Raw genomic sequence first — 14,129 nt, 5'->3', positions numbered from 1 at the left:
GAGACGTTGACTGCAGCTTTTTGCCTTGGTTCTTCCTAGTGCCTACAATGGGAAAACTCACTCCAAAGAAAACCTAATAAGTCATTGTCCCCGGTCTAACTCTCCAGAACTGAAGAGGAAAGAAAAAAGCGTCATATACCCTCAAAACAAGTGGAAATGGTCAATTTTTAATGAGTGAATCTTCCAGCTCGAAAAGAAGAAAAGTGTTTTTCTTGCATATTTTTAATTTAGTGGCAAAAAGCCCTAGAGTATCGTGATTCTTTCCCCCTTCTGTGCTCTTCATTGCTGCATTTTCTTCACTTGCAGGCAAATATGGCTGTAGTAAAACTTTTACTCAAGAATTGAAAAAAAAAAAAAATATATTTTTCAACTGCCAGACAAGGCTAGGAAGCTAGACCACCTCAGCATTGGAGACATTACTTGTCAATGTATATACATTGTTATATGCAGACATGTATTTCTAACGTACACCCGTACTTGTGTGCAATTGTAAACAAGAGAATTGCAATATGGATGTTTCTTTGTATTATAAAACTTTTCCGCTATTAATGAAGAAATTACTGTTTAATTGACATACTCAGGATAACAGAGGATGATGGTGTGTAATGGTCAAGGATCCTGTGATGCTTTACACAGCAGTTTTTGAATCCAATCAAACTTTTTTTTATCGTGATCAAACTTGTTTCAAGCACTCATTTCATCTTTATCAAACAGCTGCTAAGACCTAGCATACGAGATCGAACCGTCTTTTAGAGATAACAGGTGTTCTGCAAACTCTGCAAATGCCAGAATGTTTCAGAAATGTTTTATATGTGTCTAATTTCTTGTAGCTCAGCATAAATATTTTTAATTTGTCTGATTATTCAGTTAAATAATGAATAGTTAGATGAAATACTTCCATGCTTTATTAGAAGATTCTGCCTGTTACTCAACTTGTTTTATAAATGGCAACCAGTTTATTTGGGCTGTTCAGCTATTCTTACAGTATGATAATTAAGTTTGTGTTCTGAGGGATGTGGAAAGAAAAGCTGTAGGTTTTTTATTTTTTAATTTATCAGACATTTGGATAACTTTTCAGCATGATACTGTTGATTGATAACCACTAAAGTAGAGTGATTTGCCCAGCGACTGTGGCAGAGCTGAAGCTGTAGTTAGGACTACCAATTTTCCCACATTTTCTACCAGTAGTGAAGTTCAACAGCACAATGTCCCATTCCAAAGTTTTTATGACGAATGTAAATAATTGGCATTTTTGAAAGAGGAAACAAAAGGTGTCTTAAGGTGCTTACTGCTATGCAGGAGATGAAAGGGGGCATTACAAAATGTTTAAGCTTGTGATATATTTATTGCTTGTTTTCCAAAAGCACCGAGCTAATTAGAGAGCCAAATGGCTATAATTTTCCTGGCTTTGCTTAGGAGAAAATTTACTAAGGGTTGGACAGGCTTCCTTTGTTTGTTTTTTGTTTTGTTTTTTAAGAGTATAAGGTTTACACAATCATTCTCATAATGTGACGCAAGCCAGCAAGGCCAAAAATGTTACAGAATATAATGGGATCTCTTCCTTGTAAACTTGTACAGTATGTGGTAACTTTTTCAAAATACAGCTTTTTGTACATGGTTTAGACAAATTTTGTACATGAAACCCCAAGTCCAATAGACTATATAAATAATTCTAAAGGATCTTAACTAGTTAGAAGTGTATGTAGTTGCTTTTAAGTCATTTTAAATACATTTGTTTTAAGACTGTGCAAAGATTGGAAGTGGGTTTGCATTTCTAAAATGGTGACTTTTATTCAGCAAGAGTTCTTAGTAACTTCTTGAGTGTGGTAGACTTTGGAACATGTAAATTTTTTGCCTGTAATGTTATCCTGTGGTAGGATTTTGGCAGAAAAATGCTGCCCTATTTTTATTTTGAGTCTAAGTTAAATGTTTTCTTAAAACAGAAATGTGCACTGAACTCTCCACTGCAAGTCAAGATGTGGTAAAACTGAAAGAAAGTTCAAGACAATGAGATGGAATACTACTGGCGATTTCATGTCCACTGTGTTTTATACAGTACCTTTTTGTTCACTTTGGAAATTTTTACTAAAAAATGCAAAAAATAAAGTATTGTGCAAAGATATGTAAGGTTTTTTGAAACTTGAAATGCATTAATAAATAGACTTGATGAAATCATCTTCTGAAGATCCCTTTACTTTCTGAACCCTGAAAGCAAAAAGGAATACACAGATTCTACTCCTGCTTAATTTTTGACTTTTGGCTGGAAAGGGGCTGTCATGCCAAACAGTAATCTATCTTTGCTATCTTCAGTCAAAGCACAGCTCCCAGTTTTAACAGCATACAGTTAAACGTCAATGGTTTTGTGTAACCTTTTTAAGGAAAAGCCCTAAAATGACCTTAAAATTACTTGTGTGATCACAGGAATATTCTCTGTTCTTATCTCCAAAATGGAAACTAGTTCCTGGTGGGCCATTCGAGCCTGGCACCCTAGCTACTGAGTGACACCTGAAATAAATACGGTTTGGAAGAGGAATGCAGGAATTAACATGTCCTATGCTGAATGTGCAACCGATGGGTAAGACTTTCAGAAGGAGCAAATTTGCCTTTTCCAAGGGCTTTTACCACTGCTGAGCTGGGTCTGTGCTTTCATGTGTGTATAGCTAAGTGGTAAGGCTGCTTTTATAAGCCAAGTCCTGCCAGCTAGTCTCTCATTCTTAGGGCTGTTCGGTGAGAGTGGTCTGCCTGGACAGGCGTCTGCTTCCCTAACCGAGCAGCATATGCTTTGATGTGATCAAAGCATGTTCAGACTTCCTTCTTCACAGTACTTTGGGGTTTTTTTTGTTGATTTTCGCTGATTTTTTTAAAAAAGAAATGCTTCCCGTTGGAGCTAAAACAGCACTGTCAGGGCAAAAGGTATTAAAGGAAAATCAGTTGGAGCAGAGCCCTTCTGCAAATCAGCATCATGGGCACCTAATAGCTGTGGTGGTGGTTGCATTTAAATTTCTGCCTAGGACTGCAAACCAGAGGGGTAAAAATAATGCCCAAGCATCTAAAATACAAATTTTGCATATATTTTGAAATGTGTTTGGGGGAAACAAATGAGTACATAAATAGCTGTCATTTTTCTAACATTTGACCTGATAATCCCTAGTTGTAGCTGTTCATTTATTCATCTTGTATTCTTTAATGTTTTAGTTATGAAATGTGTATGTTCACCTCTGGTGTGGAAGCGTATACAGTCGGAATGGAGTGAATGTTAGAAGGACGTTAAGTTAGGAGTCTTTACACCATAGAGACTGTACATCATTGATACAGTTTGCCTTTTAACGTTCTGATGTTTCTTTCAGGAAAAACACAAAAAGGAAGAGTTTTTTACCTCTGAATATTGGCAGTTCATTGTTACAGAGGTGATTAACAGGACAGCAGTCATTACGTCATTCTAAGCTGGCTTTCTCGGGCAGGAGGAGGCTCTTGATGGCTTTCAAAGTGTCACTTCAGTTGTTTGGAGTGAGACAAGAACAGTTCCAGTGAGAACTAAGTAAGGCACCACTCTAGGTATGACTTCAGATTATGTTCAGGAATTGTGAGACTTTCAAGTGTGCTGCAACTTGGGCTTTATTTCATTTTTCCATCAGAAATTAGTGTAATAGCTATCAAAACACAGGGGCAAGATTTATTTGGATATACAGTTTGTGAAAAATTACAGAGAAAAATAGAGTAAGTATCTTCATAATCAAATACTGAATGTTGTTTTAATTTTCCCATTTGACTTCTCAGAAGTTTTCAGACTGTCTTACCTGAGGATATACTAGCTTGTGTCAGGCGAGCTGGAGAATGTTTTCCCCAGAAACTGAAGTCCTCAAACTGCACTATCCCTGTTATTTGAGTTTCAGCACTCTCTAGATACCTGACCTTTTTTCCATCTGCTTTTCCTGAACTGCTTTCAAGCTTGTTTCTCCTGAAATTTAGATCATTTTATTGGCCTTCTTACCAAGTGATAGTAACGTGAAAGAAACGCCAACTTTAATGCCTAGAATGTTGCCAAGTGTTCTAGAATGTGTAACTACAGAAAAGTCATGACTTGAAAGGCTCTGTGAATAGGTATGGTTACATTTCACAAATCTCACTAAAAGCTGTCTCGCCAACACTAGTGCTTTTTCTTTCAGGTGTAGTGAAACACTGACAGGATCGTCCCTGTGCTGGAGCAGCCGTTGTCTCTTGCTCTGTCCCCCTTCAGTACAGGCTGGGGAGAGCCTGTTTGAGGAGGGGGTGGGATCTTGCCCAGGAAGCTTGAGAGGTTCACAGCTTAGCTGATGGTTACTGATGTAGATGCAATTCCAGTGACAGTTTGTCACTTCTGTAAATAGACATGTGTTACAAACAAAACAACCCCAAACATACAAGCAGTAAAACTGGCTGGTCTTTACCTTTTTCCAGAAGCAAAAATGGAGTTGTAGAAACAGTCTGGGGAGATGCATAATTTGAGTTAGACACACACACACTTCTCCCTCTGTTCTCTCTCGGTCTCATTTTTCATTGTGCTTTGGAAAACAAAAATGGCCACGTTGTCACTTGTTCCTTGTCTGTCCTTCTTCAGGACACAATCCCTTTTAATTTCATGCCCCTAAAAACGCTGTCCCTGAGTCCCTAGCAGTTCTCTCCACGGCTGCTACGGATGTAAAAGCAACCAATCAGCCAGGCTTCATGGCATCATAGACTGGTTTGGGTTGGAAGGAACCTTAAAGCCCATCCAGTGCCACCCCCTGCCCCGGGCAGGGCCACCTTCCACCAGCCCAGCTTGCCCAAAGCCCCGTCCAACCTGGCCTTGAACCCTTCCAGGGAGGGGGCAGCCACAGCTCCTCTGGGCAGCCTGTGCCAGGGCCTCACCCCCTCACAGGGAAGGATTTCTTCCCTATGTCTGATCTCAATCCACCCTCCTTCAGTTCAAAGCCATTATCCCATGTCCTGCCACTACATGCCCTTGTAAAAGGTCCCTCTCCAGCTTTCTTGCAGGCCCCTTTAGGTTTATCTAGAACAGGGCTGGTGCTGACCTTCAGAGGTACTTACTGCTGAAATTTCTCTTCTGTGTGTGCTCCTGGTTTGATTTTTGGATATTGTATTTAAGAGATTGATTTTTATATAAACACAGAACTTTAATATAATAATTATGTTAGGAGATTTAAGTATTGGGGATAGCAGCCTGAAGTTTGGCATTAATCACTGAAATTGTAATTTTTTATATAGAAGGTGGAAATACATTTCATCTTTGAGAAACCAATTTGCTTCATTGAGCAAAATCTTCTAAAGCACAAACATTTGTTTCCAGTGAAGATCTAAAGATTTTTTTACGTGGAACTTGTATCTAAACCTGTAAATAATTCTCCTAATCAAAATGCTACTCCAAGTGGTGATTTTAAATATCAGATCTGCTTCTAAAATGTACACCTTAGGAAGGACAACAGTTCCCGTTTGTTAAGTAAGTATGCTTCAATTCCTGTCATACATAGTCAGCCTTTCTGATTCCAAATCGAATATTCCTGTTTAAGGGAATGGTAGTTATTGAAAACAGCTTGTAAATGTTGGAAGTTGATATTTTGAATGGTCAGCAAAAATGCCTGCATTCAGTATTTGCTCACTGTTAATTGCTTGCAGGATTGCTCACTCTGCTCAACTTGTTCATTTGTCGTGCTTTTTAAATAAATCTCACTTTAATCCTGATAACATCTGTGTATTTTGATTCAAAATTCTCTGCAATATCTTGGCATGGAAAATATGCTTTGCTCCAGCAAAACATCTTGCACATTTTTTACCACTGAGAGCGCATTTAAACCAAATTAAATTCAGAAAACAGAGTTGAAGAAACATAATTTTTAATTAATCTTGTGTTTAGCATTACAAAGTGACAAATGAAATACGGACATAGATACTGATTTCTATTTTACTATGCACTAACCATAAAATAAAAATAACCTGACACTATTTTTCTTTATGTACTTTATATTCTGACACGAGAAACAAGAGAATTGTATATATTTGAATTTATGAAGTTTGTTTATATGCACTGAAGATATTTGAGGGTTTTACCATTTTCATTTATTCACGCAGTTTCAAATCATGCTAAAATCTGCTATACAGTAATTTAAACCTCAGGCCTTGCCTGAACAGGTAAATATGGTTTTAATTGAAAAGTTAACGTAACTCAGTTGTGCTAGAATTGCATGTAGTGTACATCATTATAATAATTAAATTACTAGTAATTTAAATTAGTACCTCAATTAAAATAAACAGCATTTTCCAGTAAGAGTTTAGTAGAGCAGTTTTAGGTGGTGGCAGTTTTTTGCCTTGTCATACGGTGGTGACAGCTCAAGCATTCTGTATGTTGAGATGCGTTTTATTTTTTTGATGTTATAAAGTAAAAAATTCGAACTCTGTTAGCCATATTATCTATTTGGGAATATTTCCTTCTATGAATTTTTTAACACCCCCATCATTAAGAAATAGTTTAGGAAAGCTTTAACTGACAGTAGTTACGACTAATGTTTCAAAGTATTTAATGGAAAATGAGACTCCTTTTGTCCCTTAAATCTAACAAAATTTTTCAAAGGCTTATGGCAATGATTCTTTCAAATAGTAATCTTTATTTCTAGTGAGCAGGTGTTTTTTAAAACTTTAAACAATTAAAAAATTATAGTTGCTGTTGATGGAATTGCTCATTGATCAGAGAGTAGATTTGTGGATGAACAAAACACATATTTCAGCATACCAAAGCATCACAAAATCTAAATTTTTAAAATTTATTTTCTTCGCTGCCTCTGAAACTATCAGGGCATTTATATTTAATGTAGCTCTGTATTTTAAAAACACTTTACAAGATGTATTTTGAATATATTTTGGTGCATGGTGGTTTTTTGTGTTCTCACTCATTTTCTGTTTTGTCTCGGAAAGCGATCTTCACACCTCACAAATGTTTTCTCTTGGGCTGGATGAAGGTGAACATTGTCAATGCTTTGAGAACAAAATGTCATTCTAGAAAGAAAACACAACATGTAAGCATGGTGTTACTTTTTACAGCTACTACCTACATAAAAGCATGGTTTCTACATACACTGAGTCTGATTTTCTTAATTCTCTTATAGGAAGGTAGCTGGTGTTTGGTTTGTTTTTTGTTTTTTTTTTTTTTAATAGGCTTGTGAGGAGAGCTCTCTGGCTGCCAGGGTAGTGGTACAGAGTAAAAGCAGGCAAGTCCCAGGTAGCGAGTGCATTCCATGTGCCCTGGGTGCGTTACGCCTCCACCTCTTCTGGTACCATACACTGCGTGCTCCTTTCCAGGGCATCCCTGCACAGTGCTTTGGTCTTGGTATCCTCAGTGGCCACTGTCACTGTCCCAACTCTTACTATTACTACCAGGATTGCACTATTTAGTCTGCTAGTACTTACTTGGACTACTAGTGTTTAGTTATGAGGTTATTAAAAATAAGCTAAGTAGGATGCCAACAACATCAGCAACTACATACCCTACGGAAATGTTTTCTGTATTTGGAACTCAAGTATGTTGGAATCTGGTATTTTATTGCTAATAGTAGTCTGTTTATTAACTATTTTTTAAGTCTATGCTGTTATGTTGTGTCTAACTGTCATTATATAACTAACAAAAGAAAATTTATCATGTAGATGAATGTCACAGACAAAGGTACATGGAGATGAAATATTGTCAAAGTTTGTTCAAATGCTCGAGAAAGCACATACTGTCTTTATTATCTATTTTAATATTGAATTTCAAAAATTCCTAATTCTTTGATCCATGATGTTTAGTCTTTCCAAGACAACCAAAATCTACACATTGTTTTCTTTGAAGAAAATACTTTTCCTTGAGTGTCCCTTGTTTTTTCTTTTAGAATCACCTAGTAACCTTTCATTCTCCCCTCAAGCATTAATACAGTATTTTAACAGTAACGTATCATTTCCCTTCCTATGACAAGCCCAGACTGCACAGAACAGAACCCAGCATGTAATCAGTGTCCATTAAAATCTTGACACAAACTCCTAATTGTTCTTGCAGAAAAAAAAAACTCAAAAGAATCATTAGGTACCTGAAGATCCCAGCATCATTTTCTGTTAGTATGAATACCCACCTCAGTTACCCATTTCCTAGGATTTCTTTAGCACATAGTTGTAATTGTCTTGTGCCAGGTTACTGACACAGCTGTACTGGACAGGAGCTTTCTGGTTAAAAAAATGAGTATACCTGACATAATCCTTTCACAGCCTTCATACTTTTTTCTCAAGATACAGAAATCTGCATTTAAATGGAGCTTTTCTGACCTCTATACTATGGTTTAATTTGCTTTGGCAGCTAAGTCAGTACTGATTTGGGATTGTTGCTTTTAAAGCAGCAGGAGATGTACAAAAATTATATATATATATTATTTTTTTTTAATGTCAGGAGCATGTGCCAAGCACTGGGTTAGGAGAAGAAAATACCTACAAAATACATTTTCATGGGGACAAAACCCAAGAATATATGGTCCTTCCTTTGACCCCCAGCACACTGAGATTATCTTACAAAAATGTCTCTTTGAGTTGCCTAATTTGTCTTTTGTGTCAGTATCAAGGAGATGCAGTTCTGCTGGTAAGTATTGTTCCATAGAAAGTCTGTAGTAGTTATAACTGGAGCTGTAAGAGAGACTGTAGCAAGGAAAAATCACCTTCTAACACTGAGCCACAGTTACAAGGTACAACATGCTTTTCTCATTAACCTTAATTAAACTGCTCATTTAAAATTTCTCAAAAGATTAAAGCAGTGGGAATCATTGCAAGTTTTGTTATTTTGTCTTCTGGCTGAAATTTCTCTGTGTGAATAAGCAGTTTCAACAGTGTCATTAGCATTGCTGTATGCAGAAACAAGGCCACTAGACTTGTTCTGAGTGATCCAGGTTCAAAGCAAGCAGCAGAGGAAAAAGAAAAAAGAATAACCCCCCACCCCCCAAAAAAAAAAAGACCCAAACATAACCAAAAACCCCCAAAGACAGACTTCAGCTTGCATTCATTTTTTCTCTCCAGAAAACTGCTCTCTGATTGCTACTTCAGAGTTCAGCTGATAAAATTCACATCACTGATTTCATGCTCTAGAAAAAAGGACAAGGAGTATACAAAAATTACTGTCCAGTACCACTGAAGGTGTGGTATGTAGATGTATAGGTAGTCTTCTTTTCCCAGGACTGCTAATACTCTGTTTGCTCACTACAGAAATTTCAAAGTGTCTGTAGTTGAAACTCTGCTTCCATAGTTTATCACTCCAGGAATCTCTTTATACAGCCTGCACAGTGGAGTAATTCATTATCAACTATCAGACACTGCACTGGCTCTTAAATGAATGAGACAAAAATAAGGGAGTTTTATGATAAAACTCTTAAATGAATAATCAGATGACTGTGTAGTTTTGCATGTGATCCTTCTAATGAGTACTTTACTTTCAAGGATGGGGATTCTGAGTTTCTCTGTGAAGTAGATGTTGGAAGTCAAATACTTGAGATTTGGCATATTTTTTGTAAGTATTAACAAAATTGTCACCCAAGGTTATTGTACCTTAGATTAGTGGCAGTGGTGAGCCAGAATGTTTCCTGCTATTCATTTCTGACCTGAGAACAAATAAATTCTTTAAGTCACCCAAAAATCATGCAGCCTGATCTGAGGGGGAGGGGGAAAGCCAGAGGTTGTACATGGATAAATTCACCATTGGTGTGAGCGCTGGCACTCAGATGTTTGTATTTGAACTCAGTCTGTGTGCCAAACATCAGAAAAAATGTGTTTTCATTACACTTACTTTTGCTGTGTTTCCCCTGCTTTCACTCTTATTGTCTTCACTATAAGTCCTGGTCGACGGGTGCCTTTTGTCCATGGTATTATGGTTTGAACTGTGTCCCAGATATTTTCCCAAACTGCAGTTCCTTCCCATTTGAACTTGATCATTATTAGCTCACCAATATCAGTGTCCAGGGTGATGAGAAAAGAGTAGGTTTTATTCCCATTAATGCCTTCAACTCTGTAGAAAACAAAACCAGAATAATGCTGTCTTAATGGATTAAAGTGAAAAAAATCTGTGTTTCTCTTCTCTTTAAAACCAAAGAGCGAACTTTGTTTCTTCTTCCTTCTCCAGGAGGAATCATTACTGTCTCTAGGATACTCTTCCTCCAGGTGTATAAAGTGGCAAAATGTGACAACATGCTAGAAAAGAAGCAGAAGCTTGAACAGCTGGTGAAGCACTAGTGATTTCTGACAACAAAGGAAAGTGTCCTATAATAGCATCTACGTTACATCTTTTTGTCTGCTGAAGCGAATGCTGACCCACACTGTTGCCTTTTCTTTTGTTAATACAGATCATGTCTGTCATGAGAAATATCCAGAATTCTTTACTTTAATTACAGCTGCTTATTCGTGCTTTGATTAGACCTCCTTGTGTTAGCCGTGGGATGGACTGAACATGTGAACAGGATACGTAATGTTCAGGAAAACTTCCAAAATTACTGTTTGTTTTATAGAGAGTTTTCATGCAAAAGCTGTATGAACATTGTAAAAGTTTATGATTTTTAGAGAGTATGGGTGAATAGAGGACAATTTTCCTGTTTGTCTTCACTTAGCTGTACTAAACCATTTCACTCACAGCATGATTGGTATTACAGATTGGCACCTTATTTCTCACTTGTACAATGACATGTAATATCAGTACTCACAGTGTGATGGGCAGGTTTTTAACATCCTCCTTAGTGCCTGTCAGAGAGATGGTAAAAGTTGGGTCTATCTGCTTGCCTTGTATTTCATTGATGAAGTGGATCTTGAACTGGTAATGATAGACTGTAGAAAGGAAGAATTTGCAAATTGACAAAATTAATGGTCAAAGAACCAATAGATTTCTCAAGGGAAAAAAAAAATGCTTTCGAAGCAGAAATTCCTATCTTATTTTTTAAAACAAATTTGTTGCAATTAAATCATCTTTATTTTTTCTGATTGTTGCTTTCTGTGTAATCCCTTAGGGTTTGGGGCCCTGTTGCTCTGTTTAAAAGGGTAGAGAGAAAAGGTAACCGGGGCTGAGTTCCCTTTGGAGGATAAAACTTTCTTCCATGGGAAGTATTTCAGTTTTTCTGAAGTTTAATTGTTAGAATTTCTGGCAAGCCTTCCATCTAATCACCAGACAAATCCTTATGATTGGGCATGGCTAGAGGTGCGTGATACGGTTTGAAGACCTTATGCGACAGTCAGGCTTTTTCTCTGATCAGCCAGAAAATCACCCTGCAAAACATGACTCACAAATTTTCCTTGACTGCATAAGGATACACTGTGCTTAACATGTGTCCATTAACAATGTTAACATTACTATAAGAACGTGAACATTACTGTAAGAAAGATGTGATTAATATTTTGAGATTTGGTGGGTTTCTAGAGGAACGGTGTTTAGGAAAGTCTTCCAACTGGATTATCAGAATGAAGAATGCCTAAGAAATCATCTGTGTGCTGATTAGGAGCAGTTTGACATTTAGTAAGTTATGAAAAAACCCCACTCAACATACAGTTAGAGGCCATGTGCGCACAGATATTGTCAGCTAGATTTGAATGTCCAAAACTCTTCTGTCTGATGTTTTTACCAGGCACCTTCTTGACAAAACTGATAGATTTGTGTTAATTAAGAAAATCCTAAGCAATTTCTATTTAAGAAGACCACAGAATATTTGGAAGAATTAGAGGTGTTGTATTTATCCTTATAATCTGATCAAGTTACACATGGGAAACTGTTCTGGTAAACATTATTGCATGTTAGGTTTTGAGTAGAAAGATGCTCTTTCCCCATTTCCTCTCCTCACCCGCTTCAGGCTTCACTACATCTGAGAATGTCCCCATGGTACTGCTAGCACAGATAGGTGGGTTTGGGGGTTTTTTGGCAGCTGTGAGAGTTCAGAATGGAAGGTATTTGCTAGAAAAGCTGCATCTTTTTGCTGTGGTTTTATAGTTATTGTATGTAAGTGAACAAAGTGTTTTCTTTTGAAAAGGTGTCACTTGGTAGAAAACAAAATGGCCGATTCTTTGCTGCGAAGCAGATGAGGACAAAGTTGGCAGAGAGGCTTGTTTACAGATCGCATTTATTACTCTCCTGCCTTTCGCTGAGTTTTCTCTCCATGTAAAAACTGATTGTTCTAGTCTACATTCTGATAAAGCCTAGACTTTTGCTGTGGTTATGATGCTCGCTTTAAGGAAAAAGGTGATGTGAGCATATTCATATAAAAACTGACTCAGGTCCCATCACAGCTTTGTTTGTTAACTTCTTTGTAACACCTGGTTTTGGTTTGAACTGGATTAATGTGTGCTCCAGAACATAATGCCATTAACTTGAAAGATTAAATGTCAGATTTTGTGAAAGATGGAGAGGATTGTGAAGTGTAATGCTGAGTTTCTCAAATTTGTTCTGTTTAGGCTTCTTGCATGATCTGCAAACATTTTTTAAGAGTGTTACAAAGATGACTTTGTACACTCCCTCCCACAGTTGATGCCTTGTTTGGGAACTTAAGTGAAAGGAAACCATTCTCTGGGGCACTGATATCTGCATATGCACTTTTTTTGAAGCAAAACCAGTTTCAAGCGTAAAAATGCAATATGTTTCAAACTGAAATCAAGCCCGTAAGACACAGACATTTTACAAGCCGCAGCTATCTCTGTGTCCAGGGAAGAACCCAAGACGGGGACGGTGTTTCTGTGCCCAGGTGTGATGGCAGTGCCTGCTGTGCCCTTGGATCGATTTACTTTCCTGCTTCTGACAGTGACGTGGCTGTACCGCAGCAGAATTACCTCAGGAACTAGACAGGGCCTCTGGAATTTTTAAATCTACTTCAGGTAGCTTCCAGAGGCGTTTCAAAAAGCGTAAGAGATCCAGCAGATTCAGCTGCTCTGAGTGAGGGCCAAGCAGACCCCTCTGGACCCGTCACCGTGCGCTTCATAACTGTGTTAGTGGAGGACTTCAAAGATTTTGGTAAAAGAACCTGAATGTTTGTATTATTTAAACATCTGTGGTATTGCAGTTGAGTCCTGGGCGCCGTGGGGAGACAAGATGTGTAATACAAGCGTTATTTTTAAGCATTTCTCCTCAGGCCTGGAGAGCCCTTGAGCGCGAGGAGGCACCGCCGCCATTCCAGGCGCCCCCTCCGCGCCGAGGTCTCGTAGGGAAATCCTGTAGATCAGGACCCTGCGCATCTCTGAGGCCTCAGATCTGCATTTAGCCTGTGGCCAGCATGCTTTTTCCCACAGAAATACTGAGAGTTGGGCTCTTAATTAAAGGGCATCAAGACAGCTTGCTGGGATTCTCAGTTGTTTCAGCAAATTGATCATTCCCGTAGATACTATGAGCTTCAACAAATGAGCGAACAGGATCACACAGCTTAGGCTCATTCTCACTCTTTGTGATCAATCTGGAGACTGTAAGAAGTATTCCCACAAACCTTTGAAAGGCATATGTGCTCTTGTTTTCAGAAAGAGTTGTCTGCTTTTGGGGAGCCTTTCTTCCCTGATGTTGTAGCCCAGTGTGTTGCACCGGTTCTTTCTGCAACTGAGGCACATGCCTTTGTTGAAAGTGTTGATGTCGTTGCACCAGTATGCTGTGCTTTGCTTATCATTGTGAAGCAGAGAGTCGATGAACAAATGAACTGATCTCTCATGAGCACATTTCACAGTTTGAGTGATGCCTGAAAAAAAGCAAACAAGATTTTGCATGTCCTTGTTGCTCTTTACCATTTCAACTGCCGAGGAGTACAGTACCCAAATAAAAACATATGTTACTGTTTTCCCCCCACCCCATCTATTAGTAAAATGTCATGATTTTGCCTCAGAAATCATAATTGTAGCAACCTGACTTTAGGATCATCCAAAAATATTTTGGCTGAACCCACATGATAATAAATTTGAATAATTTGCTCCTTAAACTTCTCTAGCCTGACTGTTTAGGACTGTAATTATGAACCTTGATTTCATTGTCCTGGGCGTTTTGGTCGATATGAAATACTCTGTGAAGCTAGATGCATTCTTTCAGATCAAGACATATTAAAGACAGCAGCCTCATTCTGAACGGTTGAACACTGTTGTCTTTTGGG

General features: G+C 38.0%; 2 protein-coding genes across 4 annotated transcripts in view; one reads left to right on the top strand and one right to left on the bottom strand.

Annotated features, from left to right (window-relative positions):
* ADAM10 (ADAM metallopeptidase domain 10) overlaps positions 1-2,172 on the top strand; it is a 36,248-nt gene extending 34,076 nt beyond the window's left edge. The window contains 1 exon segment of the mRNA XM_026855944.1: positions 2-2,172. Within this exon segment, the coding sequence (XP_026711745.1) occupies positions 2-39 (38 nt within the window). The 3' untranslated portion in view covers positions 40-2,172.
* A 4,685-nt stretch (positions 2,173-6,857) lies between these two features.
* The window catches only part of LIPC (lipase C, hepatic type), a 71,060-nt gene continuing 63,788 nt past the window's right edge, over positions 6,858-14,129 (bottom strand). For all 3 annotated transcript variants that reach the window (XM_026856442.1, XM_026856443.1, XM_026856444.1), the window contains 3 exons: positions 10,731-10,851; positions 9,824-10,042; positions 6,858-7,026 (listed from right to left, as the gene is read on the bottom strand). In XM_026856442.1, the coding sequence (XP_026712243.1) occupies positions 6,921-7,026; positions 9,824-10,042; positions 10,731-10,851 (446 nt within the window). In that variant the 3' untranslated portion in view covers positions 6,858-6,920. The remainder of the gene's footprint in view (positions 7,027-9,823; positions 10,043-10,730; positions 10,852-14,129) is intronic.

This window comes from Athene cunicularia (assembly GCF_003259725.1).
Source record: "Athene cunicularia isolate RWA chromosome 10 unlocalized genomic scaffold, athCun1 chr10_part1, whole genome shotgun sequence".
Taxonomy (NCBI): Eukaryota; Metazoa; Chordata; class Aves; order Strigiformes; family Strigidae; genus Athene; species Athene cunicularia.
Note: the sequence above shows the minus strand (reverse complement) of the source record. Positions and strands in the feature narration are given on the sequence as shown.